This window comes from Bos taurus, chromosome 14 (genome assembly GCF_002263795.3).
Source record: "Bos taurus isolate L1 Dominette 01449 registration number 42190680 breed Hereford chromosome 14, ARS-UCD2.0, whole genome shotgun sequence".
Taxonomy (NCBI): Eukaryota; Metazoa; Chordata; class Mammalia; order Artiodactyla; family Bovidae; genus Bos; species Bos taurus.
The window spans coordinates 57220209-57247324 of NC_037341.1; the positions used below are offsets into that span (position 1 = coordinate 57220209).

The window sequence follows — 27116 nt, forward strand, 5'->3', positions numbered from 1 at the left end:
AAGAGTCAGACATGACTGAGTGACTATGCACATATAGAAAGATTAGATTACTGGGTTTCTTTGACTTAGTAGTGATATAACCTGGTGTAGTCAATGAATGAAATAATGCAGTTACCCAACTCTGACAGGGAGGGGCCAACTTGATATAGTCCTAAATGTAACCAAATACAACTTCCCTGCATTTAGTCAGCTGCAGTATTTGGATTTGAGGATGAAAGACAGTAGCATCCACCACTCCACTGAACATCCATCCTATCCAACTTTTCCTTTTTTTTCTATGTTGTTGAAAATATGTGTGAAACAGCTTCCCTCTTCCCACACAATAGCCTTCACCCACATGTGTGGTAGATTGGCTAGCCTTCCACAGCCTAAATGTCTTTTCCATAAGAAAGAAAAAATAGTGTTGCCATCAATGATATTATTACCATAACACTAACTACCATTTCTTGGTACTTACCATAATTCAGTCACTCTGTTATATAATTCACATACTTGCCTCATAAGTACCCCACTTTATACACTAAAAGGAAAGCAAAAGGAACTGAAAATCAATCTACTCCTATAGAAGGGGTCATCAGACCATAGACTATTATACAGATGTAAAGGTAAGCTCTGAATGAAACTTTTAAATTGCTTTTAAATGCTGTAGTATTCTAAGTGTAGTCTGGATCAAAATTTCAAGGATTCTGTTACTAATAAGTGAGTAAGTAAAAACAAGCAGTCTAATCTTTCTGGAAATAATGTGTTTCGATTTTTCAAAAACACCAGACTGTATTTCAAGAAAATGAAATATCTATATTAGATATGGTGCCATAACTACAACATGTCCATAGTATTGTACCCCACCGTTAATCTGTCTCCTCCTAACCTCCTTTTTCTTTCTTCCTATCTTCAGGCTGAGAGTGAGACATGAGGGAACGGTTCAGGTGGACCTGCTAGTGCCTTCCTTCCACCGTCCTTTCAGCCAGTAGCCCCTTGTATGGGTAAATCCTGACCCAAGGGAGGATGTTTATTCAAGTTCTCACCCCCACTTCTAGACTGCAAACACTAAAGTGAAGCTGTTTAATGCCATTCAAATGCATGCTTTCTAACCTCAGTTGTGTTCTCTATGCTGCTCAGTCAAAACCTTGGTCATTTCAAATAGGCTTTTCTTTTCTATTACATTTCTTGAAAAGTATATTTCAATTCTTTGTACTTTTTTCAAGATACTACTTGTACCTTTTATGGTAGACTCCTCAAACCATCTTTCTAGTTATAAGACTTACATTCAGAGCTTGAACATCATTTTATAAATTAGTTTCCAGAAAATAAGACAATATCTAACTTTTTATTTTTTCTGTGTTATTGAAAATGTGTGTGAAATAACTTCCCTCTTCCCATACAACCTTCACCCGCATCATCCTGAAGAGGAAAAGAAAAGGGGAAGGGAAGTGGCAGAGAAGTGGGAAAGGAATGTATTCGCCTTGCATAACTAAATAAGGGAGGGCAGGAAGTGGTACATTTAACAAGGAAGAATTTTCTCTTTCTTTGAAGAAACGATTTTCTCCATCTCTAACCCAAAAAAGAAAAATGGGTTTACCGTTAAATTCCTCTTGACCACATCTTCCTGTGCTGTGGATGCTCTCACGGGATTATAAATTTTAGTTAATATTTCTTTACATCCCTTTTTTATTGCATCTGTTTTGGTTATTTTTAATTTTTCAACAGAAGAACAAGCATTTACAATTTAGGAAAGTTTACTTTAGAAAAATAATAGTCCAGTTAGCTTAAAGTAAGTAAAGCACAAATGAAATGCACTGATGTTTTTAAAAAAAAGGCCTTTGTATAATCCATTGACACGCCCAATGCCATTAAAGATGGCTTTTGAGTACATAAATGCTCATTTTCAATTGCTATCTGCATGCATTCTGTGCAATACTTCTTTACTAGCATATGAACTGTTAGTCCTCTGATTACTTATTTTGTGTTGATACTGCAGTTGTGATGATGATATTTAGAGGTACTTTTTAGTATAAGTAAGCAAAATCATTAGTGTAAACATGAGCTATGTAGAGAACTATAATGCTATTAAATGTTATAATTCTGTATTTTTGTTATGGCAACATATCTGACATGGATATTTCATTTACTTGAATCATAGTTATTTTTGAAAATTTGAAAAGTTTATATTGAGATAGTCATTCTTTATATAAAGATTAGACTGTTCATTTTTAATTACATATAAAGTAGTAACATTGTGTGTCAAATTGAAATCAGATTAAGTATTTTAGATTGTTAGAATGTTTAAAATCAATTTAAAAGCATTAATTCATAGTTTACCTTTGATGTTATTATTTTAAAATATCATTGTGATGCAGAGTGATTTAAAGCAGATAATGATTAAATAACTAGAGACTTTAAGGGCAAAATTATAAAATATTCTGAATCTTAACTTCAAGAAAAGGGTAATGAAGCAAATTGCTAGAATAATGTATATTTATTAGAAAATACTAAATCATAAATAATTTTATATATGCTGCATATATTTTTAGCTAAAAACTATTAAATGAATCATCTTTGTATTTTGATCTCATAATAAGAACTTAATAATGGATGAAGATCAGTGAATGAAATAAAGTTCCTCCCAGTAGAGACTATCTCTAATTAAATTTATTTTTCTATTAGACTTCCAGCCCCTATTTAGCTCTTCCACTTATATAACTTAATTTCAAATCTTACTGATTTTTGTTCTTCTATTTTTATGTCATCTACCTGATAGCTTAACTTCAGGCCATTAAATAAAAATCAAAATTCACTTCCCTTTCACTCTAGATACTCAAATTGGATCAGAGACTTCTATTTTTTATTTTGAGAGTTTTCTAAAACTAAAAAATTCTAGAACTTCAATATAAAGCCCCAGAAAAATAGTAAATCCTTCTTTTAGCATATTAAACCTTTATATTGTATTTTTATATCTGAATTTATCTTCAACTCTTCCTGCTCCAAAAATGGTAGCATTTTTCAAACTCTCCTATAAAATGTAGCTAAGAAGGTTTTAAAAATATTGCAGAAACATTGACATAATTGTTACCAATTGTCAGTATTTCAGGATCAGATTATCTAACTATTGAGTTGATGTTCTGAAAGTGATAGAGAAAAACAAGATTTAAGAAATTAAGCCAAACATGAAAAAATACTCAGTTATGAATTAATCATGTTTTTCTTATAGTTTTATAATTCTGTCACTTCAAAATCTAGCATTGTTCCTATGATTGATTTTTCAATAAATGCAACATTGACATTTGTTTGGAGGAAATGAAGACTCACTTGGCTATACTTGAAGTCCATTTGGGAACTAATGGTACTGATATTCACATATTGTGATCTTTTTTTTTTTTTTTTTTTTTTGCAGTTTTACTAAAGGGAGGAAAAAAAGAGGAAGAAAAGCCATTTAGAGACTGTGCAGATGTATATCAAGCTGGTTTTAATAAAAGTGGAATCTACACTATTTATATTAATAATATGCCAGAACCCAAAAAGGTAAAACCAGAAGTGTTTGTTTATGAGATGTAAAGCAGATCCTAGTTGAATTGCTGAATAATCAGATTGATTTGTGAGCTTGTTAAACCAAAAATATATATGCCTAAGCTCTTTTCTCCCGAAGATACTCTGTTTCCCAGGTCCATAAAAGATGAAAACCCAGTTGTACAGACCACTTCCAACCCCCACATGTCCTATCCCTATTTCACATGCAGTTTTCCATTTACCCTCTGCTCATTCCTAGGATATCCCATTTGTTCATAAATTCTTGCCTTATACAGATTACATGTTGAAGGCACATACTTCAAGCTCATGGGAATAACTTAGGAACCATCTTCCAAAGTCCCAAGGACACAGATGGTACACATCATCCATGTTCAGATACTGTGGAGACAGAGCTAGGGACATATTTCCAAAACCTCTGCTCTTATTAGGGTAGAGAAAGATACTCTATCTTAATTCATAATCTTGAAAGGATTTGCTTTGCATATTTACCTAAAGGACTTTGTTGGAGGATATTTTTCATCAGTATATTGAACAGGATCCAAAGTATACTTTGAAGTAAGAAAAACACTGTCTTCTTGCTGTTATATCTCTTCTATATATACTCTTTCTTCCTATTTCTTCATTAAATCATCCATCCATTCCTTCATTCAATACATAGTAAGTGTACGTCATTTATTTGTCAGTAAATGACTAGAGACATAATATAAAATCGTTCCCAATGTAGTGGTGAAGACAGACAAATACGCAGAAATTGTAATATACTGTAGAAGTGCAATGATAGAGACCGCAACAGGGTTTATGGAGAGCCTGGAGGAGAACTCTGTTCTTCAACATGTGAAAAGCTTCAACCAGATGCTCAAGACCCTGAGAGGACCACCTGTCCTTGCAGTGCTTTATCCTCAAAGGATGGAACAGTCTTTTTCCTCTCATTGCCCCACCTAAATTACCAGCTCTGTGTTCCCATTTTTTCTAGGTTCTATGCATACACTCTCAGAGGTTTTCCCTGATTCTCTCAAACAACTTTGCATGACTTGCTCACTATCAGAGTTCTACAAGGGAAGGATTTTACTTTTATTTTTGACTTCCTAGGACCCAGAATAGTTTCTGGAGCATAGTAGTCCCTCAGTAAATATGTGCTGAAATGCATGAATGAATAGATGACCTGCTGATGATAATGTCAACACTTCTGTGTAGTATATAGTAAGTAAGCCTACCTTAGTCATTCCAACTATTCATTCCCTTTGATAGGTGAGGGAAATACATCTTGGAGACCAGCTTGCCAGTTGTCACACAGTTGTCAAGAGGCAAAGTCTGGACTCTACCAGCCCTGCTGATTCCAGTGAGGATTAGTGGGTTAAGTTAGCTCAATAGTTTTTCCCTTTGCTGGGACAAAATTTTTCTTCTGAAAAGAGACCTATACTGTGCTGTCAAGGTGGGGAGAAATAAAGATGGTACAGTGGGTAAAAGAGGTGGCAGGCAGTTATGTACATTGCTACCCGGGTTACCTACAAGAGAAGTTTGATTTCACTGTATTTCTTTTTGAGCTTCTGTGAAAATTTTCAATGAATCAGGTGTACCATGTCTTTAAAAAAAAAAAACAAAAACTGTGAAGGTATTATAGCAAATTTAGGAGTAAAGTGAAAGGGTTAGTTGCTCAGTCGTGTCCACCTCTGCGATCCCATGGACTGTAGCCTGCCAGGTTGCTCTGTCCATGGAATTCTCCAGGCAAGAATGCTGGAGTGGGTTGCCATTTCCTTTTCTGGGGGATCTTCCTGACCCAGGGATTGAACCCGAGTCTCCTGCATTTCAGGCAGATTCTTTACCAACTGAACCACCAGGGAAGTGAGGAAAGGGTTCAGTTCAGTTCAGTCAGTCAGTCATGTCCGACTCTTTGCGACCCCGTGAACCGCAGCACGCCAGGCCTCCCAGTCCATCACCAACACCTGGAGTCCATCCAAACCCACATCCATCGAGTCGGCGATGCCATCCAACCATCTCATCCTCTGTCGTCCCCTTCTCCTCCTGCCCTCAATCTTTCCCAGCATCAGGGTCTTTTCAAATGAGTCAGCTCTTCACATCAGGTGGCCAAGGTATCGGAGTTTCAGCTTCAACATCAGTCCTTCCAATGAACACCCAGGACTGATCTCCTTTAGGATGGACTGGTTGGATCTCCTTGCAGTCCAAGGGGCTCTCAAGAGTCTTCTGCAACACCACAGTTCAAAAGCATCAATTCTTCAGCGCTCAACTTTTTTTATAGTCCAACTCTCACCTCCATACATGACCACTGGAAAAACCATAGCCTTGACTAGACGGACTTTTATTGGGAAAGTAATGCCTCTGATTTTTAATATGCTGTCTAGGTTGGTCATGACTTTCCTTCCAAGGAGTAAGCGTCTTTTAATTTCATGGCTGCAATCACCAAAGCAGCCTTTTGAATCCTTTGGATCATATGACATAAAGCCTTCCTATTCTGCTTGCTGATATCTTAAAATCAGACTTAAATTCAGTTCATACATATGCACAGGCATGCTATACATGCCCACACTGATACATCATACAGAGAGCATGTAAAGTGTCAGAAACTTCCCTGGAGGAGAGAACCCGAGGTAATGTAAATACTTCATGCAATTTACCTGTAGTTCTTCCCAAGACCTGATAGAAACCCCAAAATGATTATCAGTTCCCCTCTAACATAGTGACTATAAAGTTAACTAAAAATATTAAGTGACCCTCCTTTTAGACTCTAATAATTATTATGTATGAATATAAAACTAAAATGTTTTTTAAAGTTTTTAGACTAACTTTCATACTTTAAGAATCTTTTTTCAGTCCATCAACATTATCACATGGCCCTTAGTGAGGGCGTTACAAGTAAAGTTTGATCATTCCATTAAATTTAAGTTATGCAATAATCATAACTCTATTCTAGTTCAGAATGTTTTGAGAAACAAATAATTCTCAGACTATCTGCAGAACCGCTGCTACTGTTAGGGTGGAAGAAAAGTATCTTAACTCATGAACTTTAATGAAAGTGAAAGTTAGTTGCTCAGTCATGTCTAGCTCTTTGCGATCCCTTGGACTGTAGCCCACCAGGCTCTTCTGTCTGTGGAATTCTCCAGGCAAGAATACTGAAGTGGGTTGCTGTTTCTTTTTCCAGAGGATCTTCCCTACCCAGGGATTGATCCTGGGTCTCCTGTATTGTAGCCAGATTCTTTACCAGCTGAGCCACTGGGGAAGTCATAAACTTGAATAACAACTTATAAACTTAAAAGAATTTGCTTTTTTTAAATATTTACATAAAAGAGTGGGTTAGAGGATCCAGTTCATTAGTTCAGTGACTTCTATGTTGGGTTTCAGAAACAGCATGATTTAAATTTATGTCTCTGCAGCATGATGAATTTTTCATGTTAGAGAACTTCAATATTGTTCTTAAATTTAAAAAAATCTAAAATACTGAAGCCACAAATGCTAAATATATGCTGGATTAGACTTGTTACATTTGGGCCTAGAGAAAATTAGTACACCAGACAGATTAGCAATAATATCAATACGGGCCTATAAAAGGCAAATTTTATCACTATAGAAATGGCACTTATATTTCTTCAGAGGAAGGAGGAGAAATTCACATGTTATTTTTACTGTCGTTAGGTTTAATTTAGTTGGAAATAACAGCAGAGCATGGTGAGAGGGAGAGATAACTGACCATAAGGAAGGAAAGACTTTGGGCTTCTTTATTTAAGTGTTCATTCCCTTGTTTTATTCTTTCCCCTTTGAGATTATGGTACTTTCGCAAGTGGTAATAATGTTCTGTTATGGAGATGGACATTTTAGGACGATATACCTGCACTTACTAGTAAGTAGCAAATTTTGTTTTATATCCCTTGTTATAGTCACATATCTTAGAATTAGTAAGAACAAACATTGTGTGAACTTCCCAATGTTATTGAGAAACTGATTAATATAATAGTTCAAATGTACTGTGCACTTACAGTTTGCCAGTTTCTATTTTGAGCACTTTAGATACATATACTTACTTGTTTATCCCTTTCAATAACTCTGTGATATATATCAGAGAAGGCAATGGCACCCCACTCCAGTACTCTTGCCTGGAAAATCCCATGGATGGAGGAGCCTGGTGGGCTGCAGTCCATGCAGTCGCTAAGAGTCGGGCACGACTGAGTGACTTCACTTTCACTTCTCACTTTCATGCATTGGAGAAGGAAATGGCAACCCACTCCAGTGTTCTTGCCTGGAGAATCCCAGGGACGGGGGAGCCTGGTGGGCTACTGTCTATGGGGTCACACAGAGTCAGACACGACTAAAGCGACTCAGCAGCAGCATGATATATATAGTTGCTCTCATTATCCCTATTTTAGAAAAATAACTTGCCCAAATCACAAATTTGGGCAGCAAATACTGAATACAGGCTTCATAACAAAGAAATCAACTCTAGACTATACCATCCTAACAGGGGGCTAAGTGAGATAATTACTTATATTAGTGATGACTGAAGCTACACCTTTCATAATTTTTTATAGGAACCTATGTGAGTGACACAGCTAAGAGTTCATTGTCAGGTATGATTGTAAGCCACCCTGCTTCCTCCCACCCTGTACTCTCATTGCCTTCTCTTATTTTTATATAGATCATTGGTATCCTCTCAGTTCTGTAAAAAAAAGTTCTATAAAAAGTGCTTGGAAAAGTCATCCTTAGGATCATCACCCTTCCACATATATTTTGCTTTGTGGCTATAAAGTTTGGTGCTAATCATGATATGCTTAGCAAAAATTTTGCTCATTTTAATACTTCCAGAAATTCTAGCAAGGATAAGAAACTCAAGGCAAGTTTATGTAAAAACAAAACAAAATGTCTAGCTATGTATGATATATGGATTAATCAATTAAATTGACCTATTTAGGCAATTAACAAAAACTATTAGTACAAATTATTAATTTTAGGCAGAGTGAAATTTGCAAGTATACACAGTTGCTATATAGTTGTTTTGACTGACATCATTCCCTGCCAAGAAAGAATGTCTGCAAAAGTTAGAAAAGTATTATCTTTTCAAATGTGACGTGGAAGCCAAAGGCAGTTTTCTAGGACTATTAAAATTTTCAAGCAGATAGAAAATGAGAATTAGATCATTTATATATCTATTTTTTACTTTTTTTCATTATTAATGGCTTGTGGATATTTTCCACTCTGAATTTCCTTCAGTACATGGTAGTAGGAAGCAGGATTTTTCCTTTGATTTCATAAGTTTCTAACACCAAATACACTGTAATCTGCTTAGTTTCATACAGTAAAACAAACCATTAAATAATAGCTCTGATTACTATAAAATATTTAAAAATTTGTTTCTGAATTTATAATTTCCCTAATTCTTGGAAAAGGACTATAACAAATGTGTTGAGGAGCCTTTTTTATTTAAGGTTATGGAAAAATAATTAACACTCACAAGGTTAATCATTCCAACTTGTATGTAGCATAAAAGCATAAAACTATGTGAATCAAATTTCCCCTTTTTATTTGGGTTTAAATCATTATTATGTTAAAAGATTTTTAATGCTTGAAAGCTTTGACCTTGCCTGGGATAGAAGCCAGTTCAATCTGTTCTTGGATAGAGTTAAGCCCAAGTCATATGATCAATAAATGCAACAGTCATAGTAAATGTAGCAGGGTGCCTGTGTCTACAGGAAGGATGCCGCCAGATAGCACAGACCACACTACATTGGCAAAGGAACTTCTCAGGTCCTTTCATGTCTCAAATCTTTCAAAACCAACCACCTATCTTTCTGAACTCCTTTCATCTATTAAGCATAGGCTTTTTGTTTTTCTTCTGACTAAAAATCATGGTCTTTTGTGTGTGGCAGGTTGCTAGCACTAATCCAACTTCATATGAGCTTGGTAGCTCAGTCGTGTCTGACTCTTTGTGACCCCATGGACTGTAACCCACCGGGCTCCTCTGTCCATGGGATTATCTAGGCAAGAATACTGGAGTGGGTTGCCATTTCCTCCTCCAGGGGATTTTTCCAACCCAGGGATCAAACCCACGTCTCCTGCAGCTCCTGCATTGGCATTCTTTACCACTGAACCACCTGGGAAGCCCAACTTCATATGTATATATGGACATATACATATATGTATATATATTACATAAATATCTATATATACAATAGCAAGCGTGCTTAGAAATTGATGATGCCAGTATTATTAACAAGAATCTGGGAATTGTAATCATAAGGACAGTTTATTGAATTTCTATGTATTTTGGCTTTATATGTTTTATATTATCCATAATAAATAATAAATTATATGAAATGTATAATAGTAATCTATTATTATATATGAGATATTATATACATAAAGTATATATGCACAATATAAATACACATCACATATGTAAAATACATCTAAGAGATTAATGACAAAGCTTGTTATATGCCAAACACTGTTCTGAAAACTATATGCATTAATTAATTTAATCCTTGCAAAAGATCTACAGCATAGTTAGGGCTGAAATGGGACTTGAACACAGGTAATGTAGCACCCAAGTCCACGCCCCTAACCAATATATCATTCCCTTCTATTGTGTCCATATTCACCAAAAAGAAGCTGTTACCTTTGCTGTTATTACTGAGTCCCAGTAGGAATTGTGGAGTGTAAATCTAACTTCTTAATTTCCCTGCACTTTAGCTTCCAAGGCAGTAATCTGCCTGGGTAACCTTTCTCCTCTGGGTTAACTTTCTTTGGGTCTTTACCTAAGAAATGCTCCCAGCAAAGGAAAGTTGTCTTTTCTAAAATTAGCGAGTGATTTTTTAAAAAATCACTTTTTCAAAACTTTTTAAGTGCATAGAATTTTAATAACATAGGTAATAGTGACAAAAAAAAAAAAAAAAAACCACTGTAAAGAACAGTTTTCTCTACACACTATATATTTATAGTTGTGGTTATTCCTTTCCCTGAGTGTGTAAATGGACTTCATAGGTTTGCAAGCACATTTTGACAAACTCTCAGGCAATCAGTGTCCATTAGGAAATCAAAATCTGGGGGAAAAAATCTAAATTAACCAGTCAAGGCAGGGTAAAATTTAATTAAAATACAAGTGACATTAGTTTCCTCTAAGAAAATATTTCCTTGACATTTTTACTTACTCTTATCTGTTTTACCAGTAGAGTTCCACTTGGTCTGCTATGTTGAATCACCAACAATGTCCTCTGTAAAATGAGCCATCTGGATTTTATTCTTATAGGAATCCTGCAGTTTCTCTCTTCAAGATCACTAATGGCTCCTTCATTTTAAATTTAAGTGTGTATTTTCTTAATCTTTATCTTGACTTCTCTGGAATATTTGACTAAGTTGATCACTCCCCAAACTTGAAATCCATCCCCAACTTTCATTGCATTCCATTAATCAAGTTTTCCTGTTTTATCTTTCCTTACTGCATCTCTAGTTAGTTATTCAACAAATATTCATTTAGTGCCTACTATAGCTAGGCACTGCTCTAGACACTAGGGACAGTAGCAAATAAAATGAATTTCCTACCTACCTAAAGATTTTGATGTCTGTTTTTTTCTCCATTGTTCACCAAAGCCCATTCTTCGGCCATCACCCCTCCCCATATCTGTTTCCACTATTTTTTTTTTTTTTTTACTTCTTTAGAAATCTGTCTTTATGCTATCAACTGCTGCTTTCAAGATTACCCTCAGTATGATTTAGAACAAGGGATTCAAATCCTAAATTCAGTACTTGTTTTGTTAATAATAATCATTGATAAGTTCTTGAAATAACTTGAAGTCTGAGATTTTTCATTTGCAAAATGGACATAATAATCATACCTACATTGTAGGGCTGTTGTGAGATAAATTGGAAAATGCAGTAAAGTGTTTGAATTATTTAGCACTTAAAAGGCATTCTATTGTTATGACTATTCCTTTCTTAGTTCCTCATTCTCTTATCCTTATTCTTATTCATTCTTGATCTGCCTATAATTATATCATCTCTAATCAATAAACTCCCCCTTTTGGATGACTGTGCTCTCCTAAACATTAGGTTTCCAAAACCATGATCATTTCTTTTTTCACGTTAGCTCTATTCCTTAAATTTCTCATTTAGATTGCTGACTCTATTATTCTTCAGGTCACTGGAGTTGAAAATTGTGAATTCTCACATCTTCTTATTTCTATGGGAACAATCACTATTTAAACTTTTAGGTGTTTTGATGATATGATCCATATTTTGTTCATCAAAATATCACCAGTTGTATCATAGACTCAGTGCCCCAAAATGCTTGTGGGGTGAAAAAATTGAATTAGTGTTAAGAAAGACAAAAGACTAGATAGAGGTTATGTTGAGGACAAAGAGCAGGTGCATAGAAGCTAAGGGATTAGTAGAACTTTAAGATAGGGAGGGGGATTTCAAATTTGTAATCTTGGAGGGAGTCAGTTCCTCGTGATGACGAATGCATACTGATGGGCGGCTGTTGTCAAGTTAGAGGAAGAGTCCACAGGAGAGCATTCTGCCTATTTTCATATGCTTACAGTTAAGTGTGTATTTCATAGTTCCCTTTACTCCGAGGAAATACATGGACAATTTGTCCTTTGAATGACAGTTCTTGCCAATGTTTTCATACCCTTTCGCCATTTGTGCTCAAAATTTAATGCCTCAGGGAAAACACTTGAGGTTTTTTCCTTTAATCAGGCTCTATGCCCACACAGCCTGCCTGCTGCTGTTGCCTCATGTCTACACCTTTAGCCAGCTTCCAAATTGCATTAGTAGGAATGATTGCCAGGGGAATGATGCTCCTCATTGCTGAGCCCTTGAATAATGAAGCTGCCACATTCATGCTTCATCAATTACAGTGATTGCTCTCTAAAGATAATCCTATTACAGATATGTTTCTCTCCTTGGTGGGCTCTGGGGGAAATGAATCCATTTCTAAATAAATACCATTATATTTAGAATAATTGAAATAAGCATAAGTCTTTGAAAGATTTGGATAACTTTTCCACATGCAAAAGAAAAGCTTCTCACAGTCAGAAGGAATATAGTATGTCATGTTCTCCTTGTATTGTTCATGATGAAAATTCAAGCAAATAATGTGTTCTCCATATGCTGGGGACCAAATTTTGCCTCTAATGTTATACTGAACTGTCAAGAATAATTATTGTAGTATATGAGTATATAGGAGTAAATATGCAATGAAATGTGTAATACTAAATATATGTGATTTTTAAAACACCATTTTTCCAAAACCTTTATTATTGGTATATTGTAATTTAATAAATTAAAGATAAAAATTCCAAATCTTATGTTTTAGCAGTAAAATGGTATGTAATTTTGGCCACCTTAGTAACATTTTAAAAATTGATTATACACAGTGCCTATTGCCATTTAAGACAAATTTTTAAAAATAATTTTTATAGTCTGTGACTGAGAGAGACAGTTTTCAGCTGACTGATTCAAAACTTTACAAGTAATTTATGCACATTTGATGGAATTTAATCAGAAACAACTTGGATATAGGAAGAAATAGCCAATAAAATATCTAAATTAATATTTTCAACTTGGCAATTTTTCATCATTTTTTTTCTATAAGGCTATCCATCCTATTTCTGTTTTGAAACATATATGATACCTGTTTCTTTAAATTAGACATAATTTTCACTTGGCTTTATGTTTCTTTGTCAGGTATTTTGCAATATGGATCTCAACGGGGGAGGTTGGACTGTAATACAGCATCGTGAAGACGGAAGTCTAGATTTCCAAAGAGGTTGGAAAGAATATAAAATGGTAAGTTGGAAGAATTTACATAGTTTTTGACATTTTATAGTGAGATTTTCTTCACAACACTATGTGATAAGCCCTTGTATTTTTAGATGTCTTTTAAAAAATAAAATGATACATTCCTGACATTATTCTCATTAAACACAAAGCATTCATAAATCTTTTTCAATAAATGATTTCCATGTGTACATCAGAAAGAAAAATATATTACTGAAATTATTTAGCAAACTATTATATATTGTCTGAATTTGTTCCTGATTGAGTGAGGGTGGAGGAAGCTGGAATTTGGACCCAGTCTGGGATACATGAGCCAGGACAAGAGAAGTGTATAGGGCTGTGAGCTGTGGAGCAGAACTGGTGGGCACCATCAATGACTTCACTCGAGTGGCTGGCAAGTTGCTGCTGGCTATGGACTGAAAACTCCTCCAATGTGGCTAGGGTGGGCTTCCCCCAGTATAGTGATCCAGGGTCATCAGATTTATTATGTGGCAGTTGACATCCTTTGAGCACAAAAATAGAAGCTTCCAGGTCTTCTAAGATTTATTAAACCCAGAAATGGCATGTCACTTCTACTGTAATTCTTTTAGTTAAAGTTGATGACAGGACCAGTCCAGATTCAAAGTCAGACAAGTACACAAGGGTTTGAACTGTGAGATGTGATTGAGGTCTCCAGAATAACAGTAAATAACATCAGTACCATCATCACCATCATCATAGCTACCCTTTCAGTATTTTTATGTACAAGTCTCATACATAAATTCTTATCTAATTTTTATATCAAATGTATCAGTTAATACTGTCCCCATTTTAAGAGGAAACTGAGCAAGTTGGGAGATCAATCTTTCCAAGATAATACAGTAGATGGTTGAAATAATCCATAATCCAATAATCACATAGTGCCTACAATATTAACTGTTAAAATCTGCTGACGAATTATCAAGAAATAGTAATGGAAGAGGATTTCCTTTTGCAAACCAATCTCATCTTTTACATCTAAATGTTCTGGGTAGTTCTTGTCTTGACAAATTTTTGACAAATTTTCCTCTCAGAAAGTAAAGAAAGAGATAAAGAGAAATACTGTACTAACCTAAGTTCTGCCTTGATATTCATGTTGAAAATGTGTAAAAACAGTGGTTTGCTTGTCAACATTGCAGTTTACCCATTAGTAGGTTAGAACTGACCAAACATCAGTAAACGAAGGGTTTTAAGAGATGAAGGAAAGTGTCTACTGGGGTCTCTTTATCTACAGTATTTTTTATCAGATTTAATGCTGAAAGTAAGTTAATAAAGTTTGGAGTTACACAGAGTTGGAATCTTGATATCTTCAATAATCTATAAACTCAAAATAGAAATGTAGGCTAAAGCCAACAAGATAGAGTTCTACAAAGATAAATGTGAAGTCTTTCAACCTAGACCAAAAACATACAAGATTAACTGTGAGAACTTAGAAAAAGATGATGTTACTGAGCAAGGGCTAAAGAAGCCAATACTATGGCACAGGCTTTTGAAAAAAGAAAGAGCTTTCATTTTGAGGTAAACTAGAAAGGAGCCAGGAGGCAAGGCTCTCAAATCTGTCTCCACAATCCAGAGACCACGGTGAAATTTAAATGACTAGGGGAATGTCATACTTATGGACGAATTGGCTAGTCTTGAATCAGTCCATACAAGCTGCAGAACCCAGGTTTTATTTATTAAAAGATTTCTTGTTTTGTAAAGTCCTCCAGAGGCAACATTTCAATTCTTTGGTTCTGTAGATTGAGTGTTCTTGGTTCTGGAGTCACCCTGGAGACATGGCCTCCTGTCTGCACATGCACAGTTTTAGTCATCACTCTGCCACTTGAAAGTGGAGTGGTTTTTAGCAAATCATTTAACCCACACCTTAACTTTCTCACTTGTTGGAAGGGGATATTGCTAATAGTACCTCACTTGCCTTGCCAGGGGTATTGTGAGAATTAGCTGTAAGTAAAGCACTTGGCACATTGAATTGTCAGTAAACTGTAGGTATTATTATTATCCAAGATTAAAACATCAAAAACTGCAAATGTTTTCTTAACTCTGGCAAAAATATTATTTGGCAGATGATCTTAAGTCATGATTATTTTCACTACTAAAGTGAGTTTTGAAGATGTTATCTGAGAATTAGACTATAGCTAAAGACTCTGGCAAGTCTGAAATACATTATTATTAATACTAATAATAAAAGAAAATTTAATATAAAGTTGTCATCACGGTGACTTTCCAAAATGGTGATGTACTAGCTGTAATCATCTGCTGCCTTGGCAAACTAGGTATATTAAGTAAGAAAGATTGACATATGAAGGATGTCATTGATTCATGTCTTATAAGCATTTGTCAAATGTGTATATTTAAGCAAGTTTTTTTTATTGTTGGAATGGGGCTGAATTATTCTTTAATCATAGCTTTTGTGAAGTTTTCTCCTCTCCCTTTTTCAGGGGAGTTAGAACCAGGGATGGGGGAGCCTGGTGGGCTGCCGTCTATGGGGTCACACAGAGTTGGACACGACTGAAGTGACTTAGCAGCAGCAGCAGCAGCAGCAGAAAGACTATCTTTTATTCAAACTAGAACAATTTATCAGCTTAGTGTCAATTCTACACAGTCAGAAATGAGATAAACTCTAAAATTTTGAAACATTTTGGCAAAAATGAGTCTGATGACTTCTTTTGTTTTAATTTAAAAAAAAAGCTGTGATACATATATACAATGGAATATTACTCAGCCATTAAAAAGAATACATTTAAATCAGTTCTAATGAGGTGGATGAAACAGGAGCCTATTATACAGAGTGAAGTAAGTCAGAAAGAAAAACACCAATACAGTATACTAACGCATATATATGGAATTTAGAAAGATGGTAACTATAACCCTATATGCAAGATAGCAAAAGAGACACAGATGTATAGAACAGTCTTTTGGACTCTGTGGGAGACAGCGCCGGTGGGATGATTTGAGAGAAGAGCATTGAAACATGTATATTATCACATGTGAAACAGAATATCAGTCCAGGTTCGATGCATAATACAGGGTGCTCAGGGCTGGTGCACTGGGATGACCCAGAGGGATGGGATAGGGAGGGAGGTAGGAGGGGGGCTCAGGATGGGGAACACGTGTACACCCATGGCCAATTTATGTCAATGTGTGGCAAAAACATTACAATATTGTAAAGTAATTAGCCTCCAATTAGAATAAATTAATTAAATAAAAAATAAATAAATGAAAATTTTAAAAAACACAATTTATCATATATTATAATTTGGTTAACTGTCACCAAAACACATGGTATAAAATGTTTCAGTTGTTTCCTCCAGAGCTTTTCTTTCACCTGCAGACAAAGCAACATGACTCCACAAAGAATGAGCATAGACTCCTTATGCCAGCTCTTATCAGTCACACCCACTTCTGCTCCCTGAATCAGAACCGGCTGCTACATCCTTTGGGAAAGAGAACTTGACATGTACCAGTTACTCCTTAATCTTCACTGTTCTATTATATACAATAAGATGCTTCACTTCTTTCTCAAGCACTGACTGTAGAACTAAAGTTTCATCCCTCCTTCCTTTCTGCCTTTCCTCTTTCCTTCCCTTTAAACTGGTTGATATCTGTGGGCTGACTCTTGCTTCATAAGGTCTCCAGAACATATGTTAAAATTGTCAACACATGAAGTTACAAATATATAATTATTATTTTTAAACCTTTCTCACCATGGAAGACTTGCAGTTTAATTGATTCTTAATGTTGGCTTTAAGACTACAAAATCTTTTACCTAAGCTTTGTTTTCACTTAAAACTTCCTTATGAGGAGATTCAGCAAAATCTGGTTTACGGATTTGTAAAGATGTTTGCCAAGGGGGAAGTCTGGAGTGGGCTCTTTTAATGAGGCACTTAGGGAACAACATTAACTCCTTCAAGCCATGAGAATACCATTTAGTGGCCTACAGCAATAACACTTATCAGCAGTACTTTTGCATATACAGCCCAATCAAGCTAGGCGTTCCAAACCGTACCCCAGTGGCCTAACTTTATAGAAGGTAGTGACTAATGCCCTGGAGACAACCTGTCTTTGTATTGAAAACATTTAGCTCCATAAACAGAGCTTCCTATTTACACAAATATTTCATTCTGAGCACCATACCTTTTGGGAGTTCTTTGTTTCTGGAAAGAAATTAAGAGCACATTTTCAACTTCATTTTATCGTATTCACATTAAAAGGAGAAAAATATATATCAGAAATTTAAAATGCTGAAATATTCATCTTCTGATCTTTCTTGGGCTATCTCAGTAGTTAGAGGAGATGCACAATTGAATTGTATATAAAGCACCTTTGGAAAGCCACAGCTCAGTAACCCTGACTTCTTATTTGTTTTCTTTGATCATTTTATGAAAAGAGATGAAACCTACAGGGTACATAGACTGTGTCTGGTTTCAATTGTGTTTCAGTCATAAAAAGTCAACACTTCCTACGAATATTATCAGACAAAACAAAGTATCAGAGACAATTATTTTATCAACTTGGAAAAATACGAATCAAAACTGAACATTTTTGCAAATTTTGGCAAAAGCTAATGAATATTAATCTATTCTCTGTGTGCTTTTTTTTTTAAAGCAAAATGTGGTTTATAAGGCCAATTTAAAGTTAGCATTAATTTAAGCTAAATTCCAGGGTCTTTTGCCTTTTATTAAAGAGCTAAAGGAGAAATAAAATTGATAAACAATCTATCTGAATTATGATATCAGAATCATAATATGTGATTTTTTTAATTATGTTGTTATGATTGGCAGGGTATGGTATAGCATCCTTGGATTTTATTTATAAAAAAAGAACAAGTTCTGTTTTTATTACTATTGTTTATTCAAAGGACTTACTGCTTTTTCAGTGTCAACACTGAATTTTGTATAAGACTTTACTTTCATTCTTATGACTGTTGCAAGCTATTTGGAATAAAATATAAAACCTGTGGTAAACTGTTAGGTATTCAATAATATGTAAATCTTTTTTTTTTTTTTTTGCTTGTTTGTGCATTGTCCATTTCTGTATTTCCAAAAAAATATGAATTTTTTTCAAAGACACTCCCATAATATACAATCAACACTTAACTCCTAATATCTTCAATATGAAGATGAACTTTAGTTTTATGCCTGCTTTTTTTTTCCCCCCTATGTACCTCTTAGAGAATTTGATCGGTTAATTTATTATTTCTCATTTGCATTCAGAATAGGTATTCTGCATTATAATCCTATGGTTCTCCACCTTTAGTACACAGCACACTCACCTGAGGAACTTTTAAATGCATAGATCTCTAAGACTGCCCCAGACATACTAAGTGGGAACCTCCATATGGGAACCAACCAAGTCATCTATACTTTGAAAAAACTCCACAGCTGTTTCTGATATGCAGTGCCAGTTGAAAGCAAATGTCAGAACTGTCAAGTTATTAGCATGGGTTTAAGATCTCAAAAATTTCTTTTGTAGATCCTAAAACTTTTGAGATGTAGTGAGAAAGGAATTTAAAAAATAGAACCAAGGTAGAGTTAAAGAGGACAACTTCTCTTTATCAGTAGGAAAGCAGAAACAAGAGTAAGAAGATAATCAGTAGACACAGACTATTGTTTGTGCCATAGCTTAGCCCCTGTTGCCACCAGTTGGTTTAAACTTCTTATTTAATAATTAACTTCTTGGATTAAAACAACAGTACTCATTTGTGTAAACCAATACTCAACTTATCATAAGAATACATTAGTTCCTAGCATCTGAAAACCATTTAAAGCATTGATTCAATATCTCCTTATTAAATTTCAGTCTAAGACAAGACCTAGGATTTCTCATATAGAGTGGAAGAGAACCTGCCTAATGCCAAGTAGCTTATAGTCTCTTGGAACAGAGGCAGATAATCAGAAAATTACTATATACTGTGATATATCCTCTAATTGTAATAGAAACTAGATTTTTGTTAAGTACTTCTCATGCATCAACACTGAGGTAAATGCTTCGAGTATATTATCTCACTTCTTTCTCACAACATTATATGCGGAAATATTTTAAATCCTTATTTTGCATATAGGGAAACTAAGACTCAAAAATAAGAGCAAGTATGTGGCTGAGCAAGACTTCCAATTGGAGCCAGAGGTAGGGAGTAGAATTTGTTTAATTGAAGCTGTCTTTGTGACTAGGTGTCAGATTCATGGTTGCCTAATAAACTATCCAAATAGACAGTTTACTAAATTAGGAACCCATTTTCCCTTCTTGCTTGAATTTTTTCATCTTTTGTTTCTGCATCATTGCACTTAGCTATTAGAAGGTTTCCTCCTACACTCTCTCTCTAACAGGGAGATTGATTGTGTTAGAATCTCTCTAACACATTGATTCCTTGCAGCCAATAGAGCATATATTTAGAAAGTTTTCCGGAAAGGTGCATGAAATAAAATTTTGTTTTATTAAAGCAAATTTCTTTGCTTTCTCTTCAGTTGTTTCTTCCTCTATCTTCAGTCACAAAAAGCAAACTGTTTAGGAATGGTTATTAGCCTCCACTTAAAGGGGTACAAGCTTGCATGCCAAGCTGGGAACGAAGACATGTGGAGGAATTCACAAATGTTCTTCCTTTTCGGAGGCTTGCTGGAGATCACTGTGCTTTTCCCTAGGAAGGCTGGAGAGCTTTTATATCCTTGCAACTGCATGGAAGTGTTTGACCTAAAACTTCACACTTCATCATCCCCACCTTCCTTATTCACATTTAGTATAATCCCTGAATCTCTTCTAACTGACCACACAAAAGAGGGAATCCTCAAGTGGCTATAGAGTTTTTTCATGTCTGAGCTGAAAAGAAATCCAAGGAGAATTCCAGCAGTCTTCTTTTCCTTCCCAGTGGCTTCTGCAACTGAGAATGTGCTAATTTTCAGTCCCCTGTAACTTTCTGCTTTGCTTACTCATTGAAGAAGGTAAATTTCACTCTTCTCCATGGTATATAGCACCAGTTGCCCTAGGAATGTGTAAAATTCTTAGCACATTTTAAATTAAGATTTCTTGCCACTGTGGAACTCTTGCTACCTGTGATTTGAGCATCTTAAGAACAGAGAAGAAAGGAGACCCTGGAGTATGGACTTCAATAGATCCTACATCTGTACAGGGAGATGATCTTAGGGGATGCATGTACCCACTGCAATCTGGACAAAAGGTGTTTAGTTAATCAAAAACTAATTTAAATTGAGATACATATATGCAACTACGTTAAAAGTGTACATTTATATATATATATATATATATATATATATATGTATGCTAATACATTTCATTGGAAATACATTCATTTGCCCACATTTTTAAAATGGAGGCTCAAAGCTTACAATTCTGAATTAGAGATTCTTTCATAAAACTTTCCCATAATCAAATGCATCAAATATTTAGCTTCTGTTTTTGTTTTTTTAAAAACTAGAGCAAGTAAGGCATATAAAAAGCAATGTATGTTAAAAGTCCTCTAAAGTTTTATTATTTTCCTCAGTCTTTTAGGATTGTTGCAACAACTTATAGTTCAAAAGAATTTTTAGTGATTTGCTTTCATAGAGCAAATCTAAACATCTAAATTAGTTTTTACCAAAAACAAAACAAAATTCCTCTTTCCTGACTAATATTTAACTTATTTACATAACGTTATAAATCTTATCATTGCCATAAGAGAACTGGCATAAATGAGTTTGAGACCAAACACAATTGGTCTTTTTGGTAAGTAACTCATTTGGCAGATGGGAGTGCACAACTGTATTTAATACTTTTAGTGTACTCTGAGTATTAATATACTTTAAAGAGGAAATGAAAAATACTGCTTCATGTAAGTTGGTTAAAGGAGAATTCATTAAAGAACATTTCTACTATAGTTGTAATTCTGTAAAGTTGATATACATTAAATTTTTAAATAAATAAATATTTTTCAAATTCTATCCTCTGTATTGAGGAAATAAGAATTGCTGCATGAAACAGGGCACCCAAAGTTGATGCTCTGGGACAACTCAGAGGGATGGTGTGGGAAGCGAGGTGGGAGGAGGGTTCAGGGTGGTGGGACACATGTATACCCTTGGCTGATTCATATTGATGTATGGCAAAAACCACTACAATATTGTAAAGTAATTAGCCTCAATTAAAATAAATAAATTAATTTTTTAAAAAAAGAATTGCTGTGATTTTTCAGTACTTTCCTCATTCTTATTCATACAGATAGAATAAGACCCTTTATTAGTGAATACCTAGGTGAACCGGGGGGAGAAGGCAATGGCACCCCACCCCAGTACTCTTGCCTGGAAAATCCCATGGATGGAGGAGCCTGGTAGGCTGCAGTCCAGGGGGTCGCTAAGAGTCAGACACGACTTCACTTTCACTTTCACTTTTCACTTGCATGCATTGGAGAAGGAAATGGCAACCCACTCCAGTGTTCTTGCCTGGAGAATCCCAGGGACGGGAGAGCCTGGCGGGCTGCCGTCTATGGGGTCGCACAGAGTCGGACAAGACTGAAGCGACTTAGCAGCAGCAGCAGGTGAACCAGAATGTTTCTTTCTGCAACATCAAAGTATATTATGTGATTACTAGACACCCCCAAGTTTTCCAAGTATCAAAGTGCTCAAGATAAATGGAAAGTTTCTTCATATTCAGATTTATGGACTGGTCTCAGACACTTTGATTCAGGTTGGAGCCTGCCAGGAATATTTGTTTTCAACTAGTGCTCCAGTGATTATGATTCAGTTGGGCACTTTAAGAAACACCCTTGAGGTTCAACCAAATTACCTACAAGAACTAAGTTTAAAGGTTATTTTTCTGAATTCAATTGCAGAATACTATAGTCTTTTGTTTTCTTCCTTCCTGCCTTTCTTCCATTTTCTTTGAACTTCAGTAAAGCATATGGAGTGCCCAGTGTATACCAGCATTCTACTAGTCTTTGAGGATTCACAAATACAACACAACTTCCGTCCTCAAGGACTTCATAGTCTGGCTGGTAAAACATGTAGATCAGGAATTACACTGAACTTCAAGTTTTACCAAGGGATACTTTCTGAGGCAGTTGTGAATATCCAAAATCTAGAGCACTGGTAATCTCCTGCTGCTGCTGCTGCTGTCACTTCAGTCATGTCCGACTCTGTGCGACCCCAGAGACTGCAGCCCGCCAGGCTCTCCCGTCCCTGGGATTCTCCAGGCAAGAACACTGGAGTGGGTTGCCATTTCCTTCTCCAATGCATGCAAGTGAAAAGTGAAAGTGAAAGTGAAGTCGTGTCCAACCCTCATCGACCCCATGGACTACAGCCTTCCAGGCTCCTCCGTCCATGGGATTTTTCCAGGCAAAGAGTACTAGAGTGGGTTGCCATTGCCTTCTCCGTGTAATCTCCTAGGGTTTTTAATTTTCCTATCGCTAACATAACCAGCATTAAAAGTTAGCTTTCTTTTATGTACTACTTCTTTTATCCCACAAACAAAACTGTTTTGAACACTTAGTCCATGGGGTCACGAGGAGTCAGACACAACTGAGCAACTTCACTCTCACTTTTCACTTGCATGCATTGGAGAAGGAAATGGCAACCCACGCCAGTGTTCTTGCCTGGAGAATCCCAGGGACGGGGGAGCCTGGTGGGCTGCAGTCTATGGGGTCGCACAGAGTCGGACACGACTGAATCGACTTACTTAGCAGAAGCAGCAGCAAGCAGTAGCAATGACTGTGATTGCCTTAAGAGAGCAGAGGAAACTTGTTGAGATTCAGGGTTGGAGCCTCCAGCTAGATTCCCTCACTAGCCCGTGTCAGCCTTCTACCTCTAAATCCTGATCTATGGGTGTGACATATTTAAGTAACTGAAGTCCTGGATTTACCGATTTGCTTATTATTACTTGAAAATGTTAAAAGCTATAGAAGTTAAGGGACTAGTAATCTGTTTGTTACTATCTAACATAATTTGACTGTGAATAATATCATAAACAATAATAGTATTGTTAAATAATTTCTGATGATACTCATTGAAAAATGTTTAAACTATGTTGAAAATATTCCATTAACTAGTATTTGTAAGAACCATTTTCAAAAGCAAGTTGTGATTGAGAAGCATTTACTGGTTAAACCTATTAACCAGATTCATTTAATTCAAAAAAATCTCATCTACACAGATTTGAATATCATATTTTTACTGTATTAAGAATTACTGTAATGAGCCTTGGAGAGGAACATAGCAGAAAAATACTGAGTGAGTAACTGAAGAAAGTGTATAAAAATATGAAAGAACCATCTTTTAAAGAATATTTTATTATTGTTTTGAACATAATATTAAACTTGAAAAGATCTTCTCTGTGAATTAACAACTGCATCTCTGTCTTCTTTGGCAGGGTTTTGGAAATCCCTCTGGTGAATATTGGTTGGGGAACGAGTTTATTTTTGCCATAACCAGTCAGAGGCAGTACACTCTAAGAATTGAGTTATTGGACTGGGAAGGAAACCGAGCCTATTCACAGTATGACAGATTCCACATAGGAAATGAAAAGCAGAACTACAGGTAAATCCTTCTTGGATGTGGTGTTCAACTGCCTCATGCCTAGTCATTTAAGAGTTTTAATGGAAAAGTGTGGAAAATAAAGAAATGATCCTTCAAAATGAAAATCAGTCTGTTTTGGCCTATGACAGAGAGATACCAAAAGCCCTGTAAAGTCGTGTTCAAAACTTTAAATTTCAGTTTTCACAGACTGATTATTTTGATGTTGGCTCAAATTCTAGAGATAGGGAATTAATTCAAGTGTGATATTATTGTTTGTATTTTCATTATTGCTATCATTGTTATGAAGGTGCAGTGAATTCATACATATAAAACTGATGACAGAGAATTGACTCAAACTCGGGGGCTTGAAATAAATACTATTTTCCACCAGATTTTTTACTTGCACTTTCCTCATTTACCTTTCTTAAATTATTTTTTATATTATCTTGAAGGTGACAAAAGAGGGATAAAATTTTATGTTTGAGTGATTTACATGAAAAATAAGGTGAGGCATAATTTAGAATTTTTTGGTCAAAATGTGAAAGACAGAAGTAACTCCAAGTAATAACATCAATATACACAACATGTTGTGTTTTTTATATCATTGCAGATATAAGGATAGACTATATCCTTAATTGTTAATATCTCAGATATTCTTTTTTTTTCAATTAGCAGCTTATACACTAGGAAAAAATCGCTAAGTAAGTAACACAGGGCAGTAAATTTATTTCACAAACACTGCATTGCTTCTATCTTCTAGGAACTCTACTAGGCACTGGCAAATTTGCGGTCAGTGATGAGATCACTAGTCTCCCAGACCTCACAGTTTATCTTTGTTACAAATTAGGTCACTAAATAACTGGTTGGCCTTCCTTGAGAACAGGAAGTATATTTCAGTTGCTTTTATATCACTACCCATAAAGGCAATACTTGGCACATAGCAGGTCCTTAATGATTACATGTGACTCAGTTCTGTAAATTAGATAAACAGTAAATTAGAGTTGCAGTGATTTTAAACTCTTGATATTGTAGCTACTCTACCCTGGTCTTGGAAACACAAGTGTATACATTAAAGGGTTGGCACACTGCTTCAAGCAAAATGCAGTGACAGCTACCAAGACCTGATGCTTATATTCCAACCTGTGTGGCCACCTCCTCATAATTCAACTGTTTCTGCTGTTTGTTTATATTTCCGAGACATACCATCCTTCAGGAGTTTAAATCTATAACTTTTATGAATGCATCTCATTTTATTTTAATGGATTATGTATGGGATTGAATCCTTGGAGACATAATAATCATATTCTTAACAAACAGTGATGATATCACTACAACAGAAGATGTGAAATTGATCCAAGGAGTTGATAGTCTCATGGTGGGGACTGAGGGTGTGCATATGGCAACTCAAGAAACAAAAGAAAAGACATTTATAAAATCCAATGGAGTGTGAGAAGAAATGTTTCCAAGGAGGTCAATATTTTGAGAGTTTTAAAACAAGAAAAACCACTGTAAAACATCAGGGATACTCTTGTGTAAATGTTTTGAGTTGAAACTTGAAACTATATGAAACTTGGCTAATGTCAGACAGACTGACAATAGGACTAGCAAATAATTAGTCTAGTCTTTTTCTAGGCTCCTGAAGAATTTGCTTTGGTTCTTTTCCAAAACATCTCCAGTTTGTGTGTGTGTGTGTGTGTGTGTGTGTGTGTGTGTATGTATGTGAGCATGCTTATGAGGATGGGGTGGTATTAAGGGTACAGGTTTAGGGGTGTTAGAGGCCTCTGAAATAGGCTTCAGGATGCGTAGTATGATTGTCATTCTGGCATCTGCTTGAGGAATACACTCTTGTCTCCTCTTCCAGGCCCTCTGCCCTCACTGAGCATTTCCTAGTCCTTGAGCATCTTTGTAATTTTGACCCAAATGATGCAGATCTGTGATCAGAAAGCTAAAGTAAGCTGTGCACTCTGAGATCTTCATTTTGTCCCTTGAGAGAATTGTGAACCTTGAGAATCAGAATTACAAATCCAGAAGGAACTTCATCATTTAATTCCAAACCTTTGGTTTTAAAGAAAACAAAGCTGAGGTTCAGAAATCTACAGTATTTTTGCCCAAGGAAGGAGAAAGACTTAAACATAGGATGTTTGAATCCTGCTGGTTCTGTGTAATTTTCAGTCTGTAATGCTACTGTAATAAAGCTTGTGGCTCCGGCCCTCTTTCCTGCCAAGACTGAGCAGAAAACAGATCTGTAATCATCACCTTCTTATGCAGTTAAATATTAAGATTCACACTGGCATCAATTGAGAAATTAAAGCTCATTAAAATATAATGCCTGTTCTGGTGAAAGCTTAGTTGAAATAAGCACACTATAAACTGGCGTTATTATTCACTCTTTTAAAGAAAATCAAACAGAAGCTTGAAAAGAGAACCTCTCCACCTGTCTCCTCACTCATGCCCCGCACTGATTCTCCAAGTCCAGTAACACCACGGGTGGCCTCGAGTCGGGGCTCCAGATGTCCAGCTTTGCTTCTGTGCTTGTTTCTCTTCTCTCTCAATTAGAATGCCTCGCTGTGATAAATTCTTAAAGGAATTAATGCACTTATATATACGTATTTTATAATTTATTAAATTATTTTCAGTACTATAATCATTTAATCCTTACAATGAATTTTGAGCCAGGTACTATTAGATACATATAAAGATGAAGAAACTTGGGTGAGGCTTTGGAAGATTGACCTGCTCAAATTCAACTAAATTTCAACTAAAATCAAAACTATGAAATTCATGATAGGTTTTTGTTTTCTATTTTTACATTTTCTATATTTGTTCCTCTTTGAAATTAAATTCAGAAATTTTTGAGTTTTCTTTTTTAAAGTATTTTATCTTAATAGTAATTGTTATTTGGAAAATTCTTATAATAGTTGTGGTCATACTGTATAAACCAAAAAAAATGGTTTAAATATCTTTTTCATACTCTAGACATTTACTCTAGATTAAAAGTAAATGTGAATAGATTGATGAGCTTACAAATGTACATGTAATACATGTATTTTTCTTTTATCCTCCAAGGAAAATTCAATCTCAGATAGAAAATAAAATCTATAGAACCCAGGAGAATATAAATAAGAAAAAACAATAATGTGAGAGTGTTGTGATAGATACATCATGTGAAATAACACACAATCAACATGAAATTATTAAATACTTCCTCTGGAGAGGTAGTATTATGTAGATCTTGTCATCCAACACCCAGACTATTATAAAGCCTTCCTGCCTCCAGTCTTGATTCTCTCAAATATA

The 27116-nt window shown here is 35.4% G+C and overlaps 1 protein-coding gene across 3 annotated transcripts in view; it reads left to right on the forward strand.

The window, feature by feature from the left end:
* Positions 1–27116, forward strand: part of ANGPT1 (angiopoietin 1) — a 471938-nt gene that overhangs the window by 405039 nt on the left and 39783 nt on the right. For 2 of the 3 annotated variants that reach the window (XM_059893127.1, NM_001076797.1), the window contains 3 exon segments: positions 3392–3519; positions 13216–13317; positions 23674–23840. In XM_059893127.1, the coding sequence (XP_059749110.1) occupies positions 3392–3519; positions 13216–13317; positions 23674–23840 (397 nt within the window). 3 annotated transcript variants of the gene reach the window in all.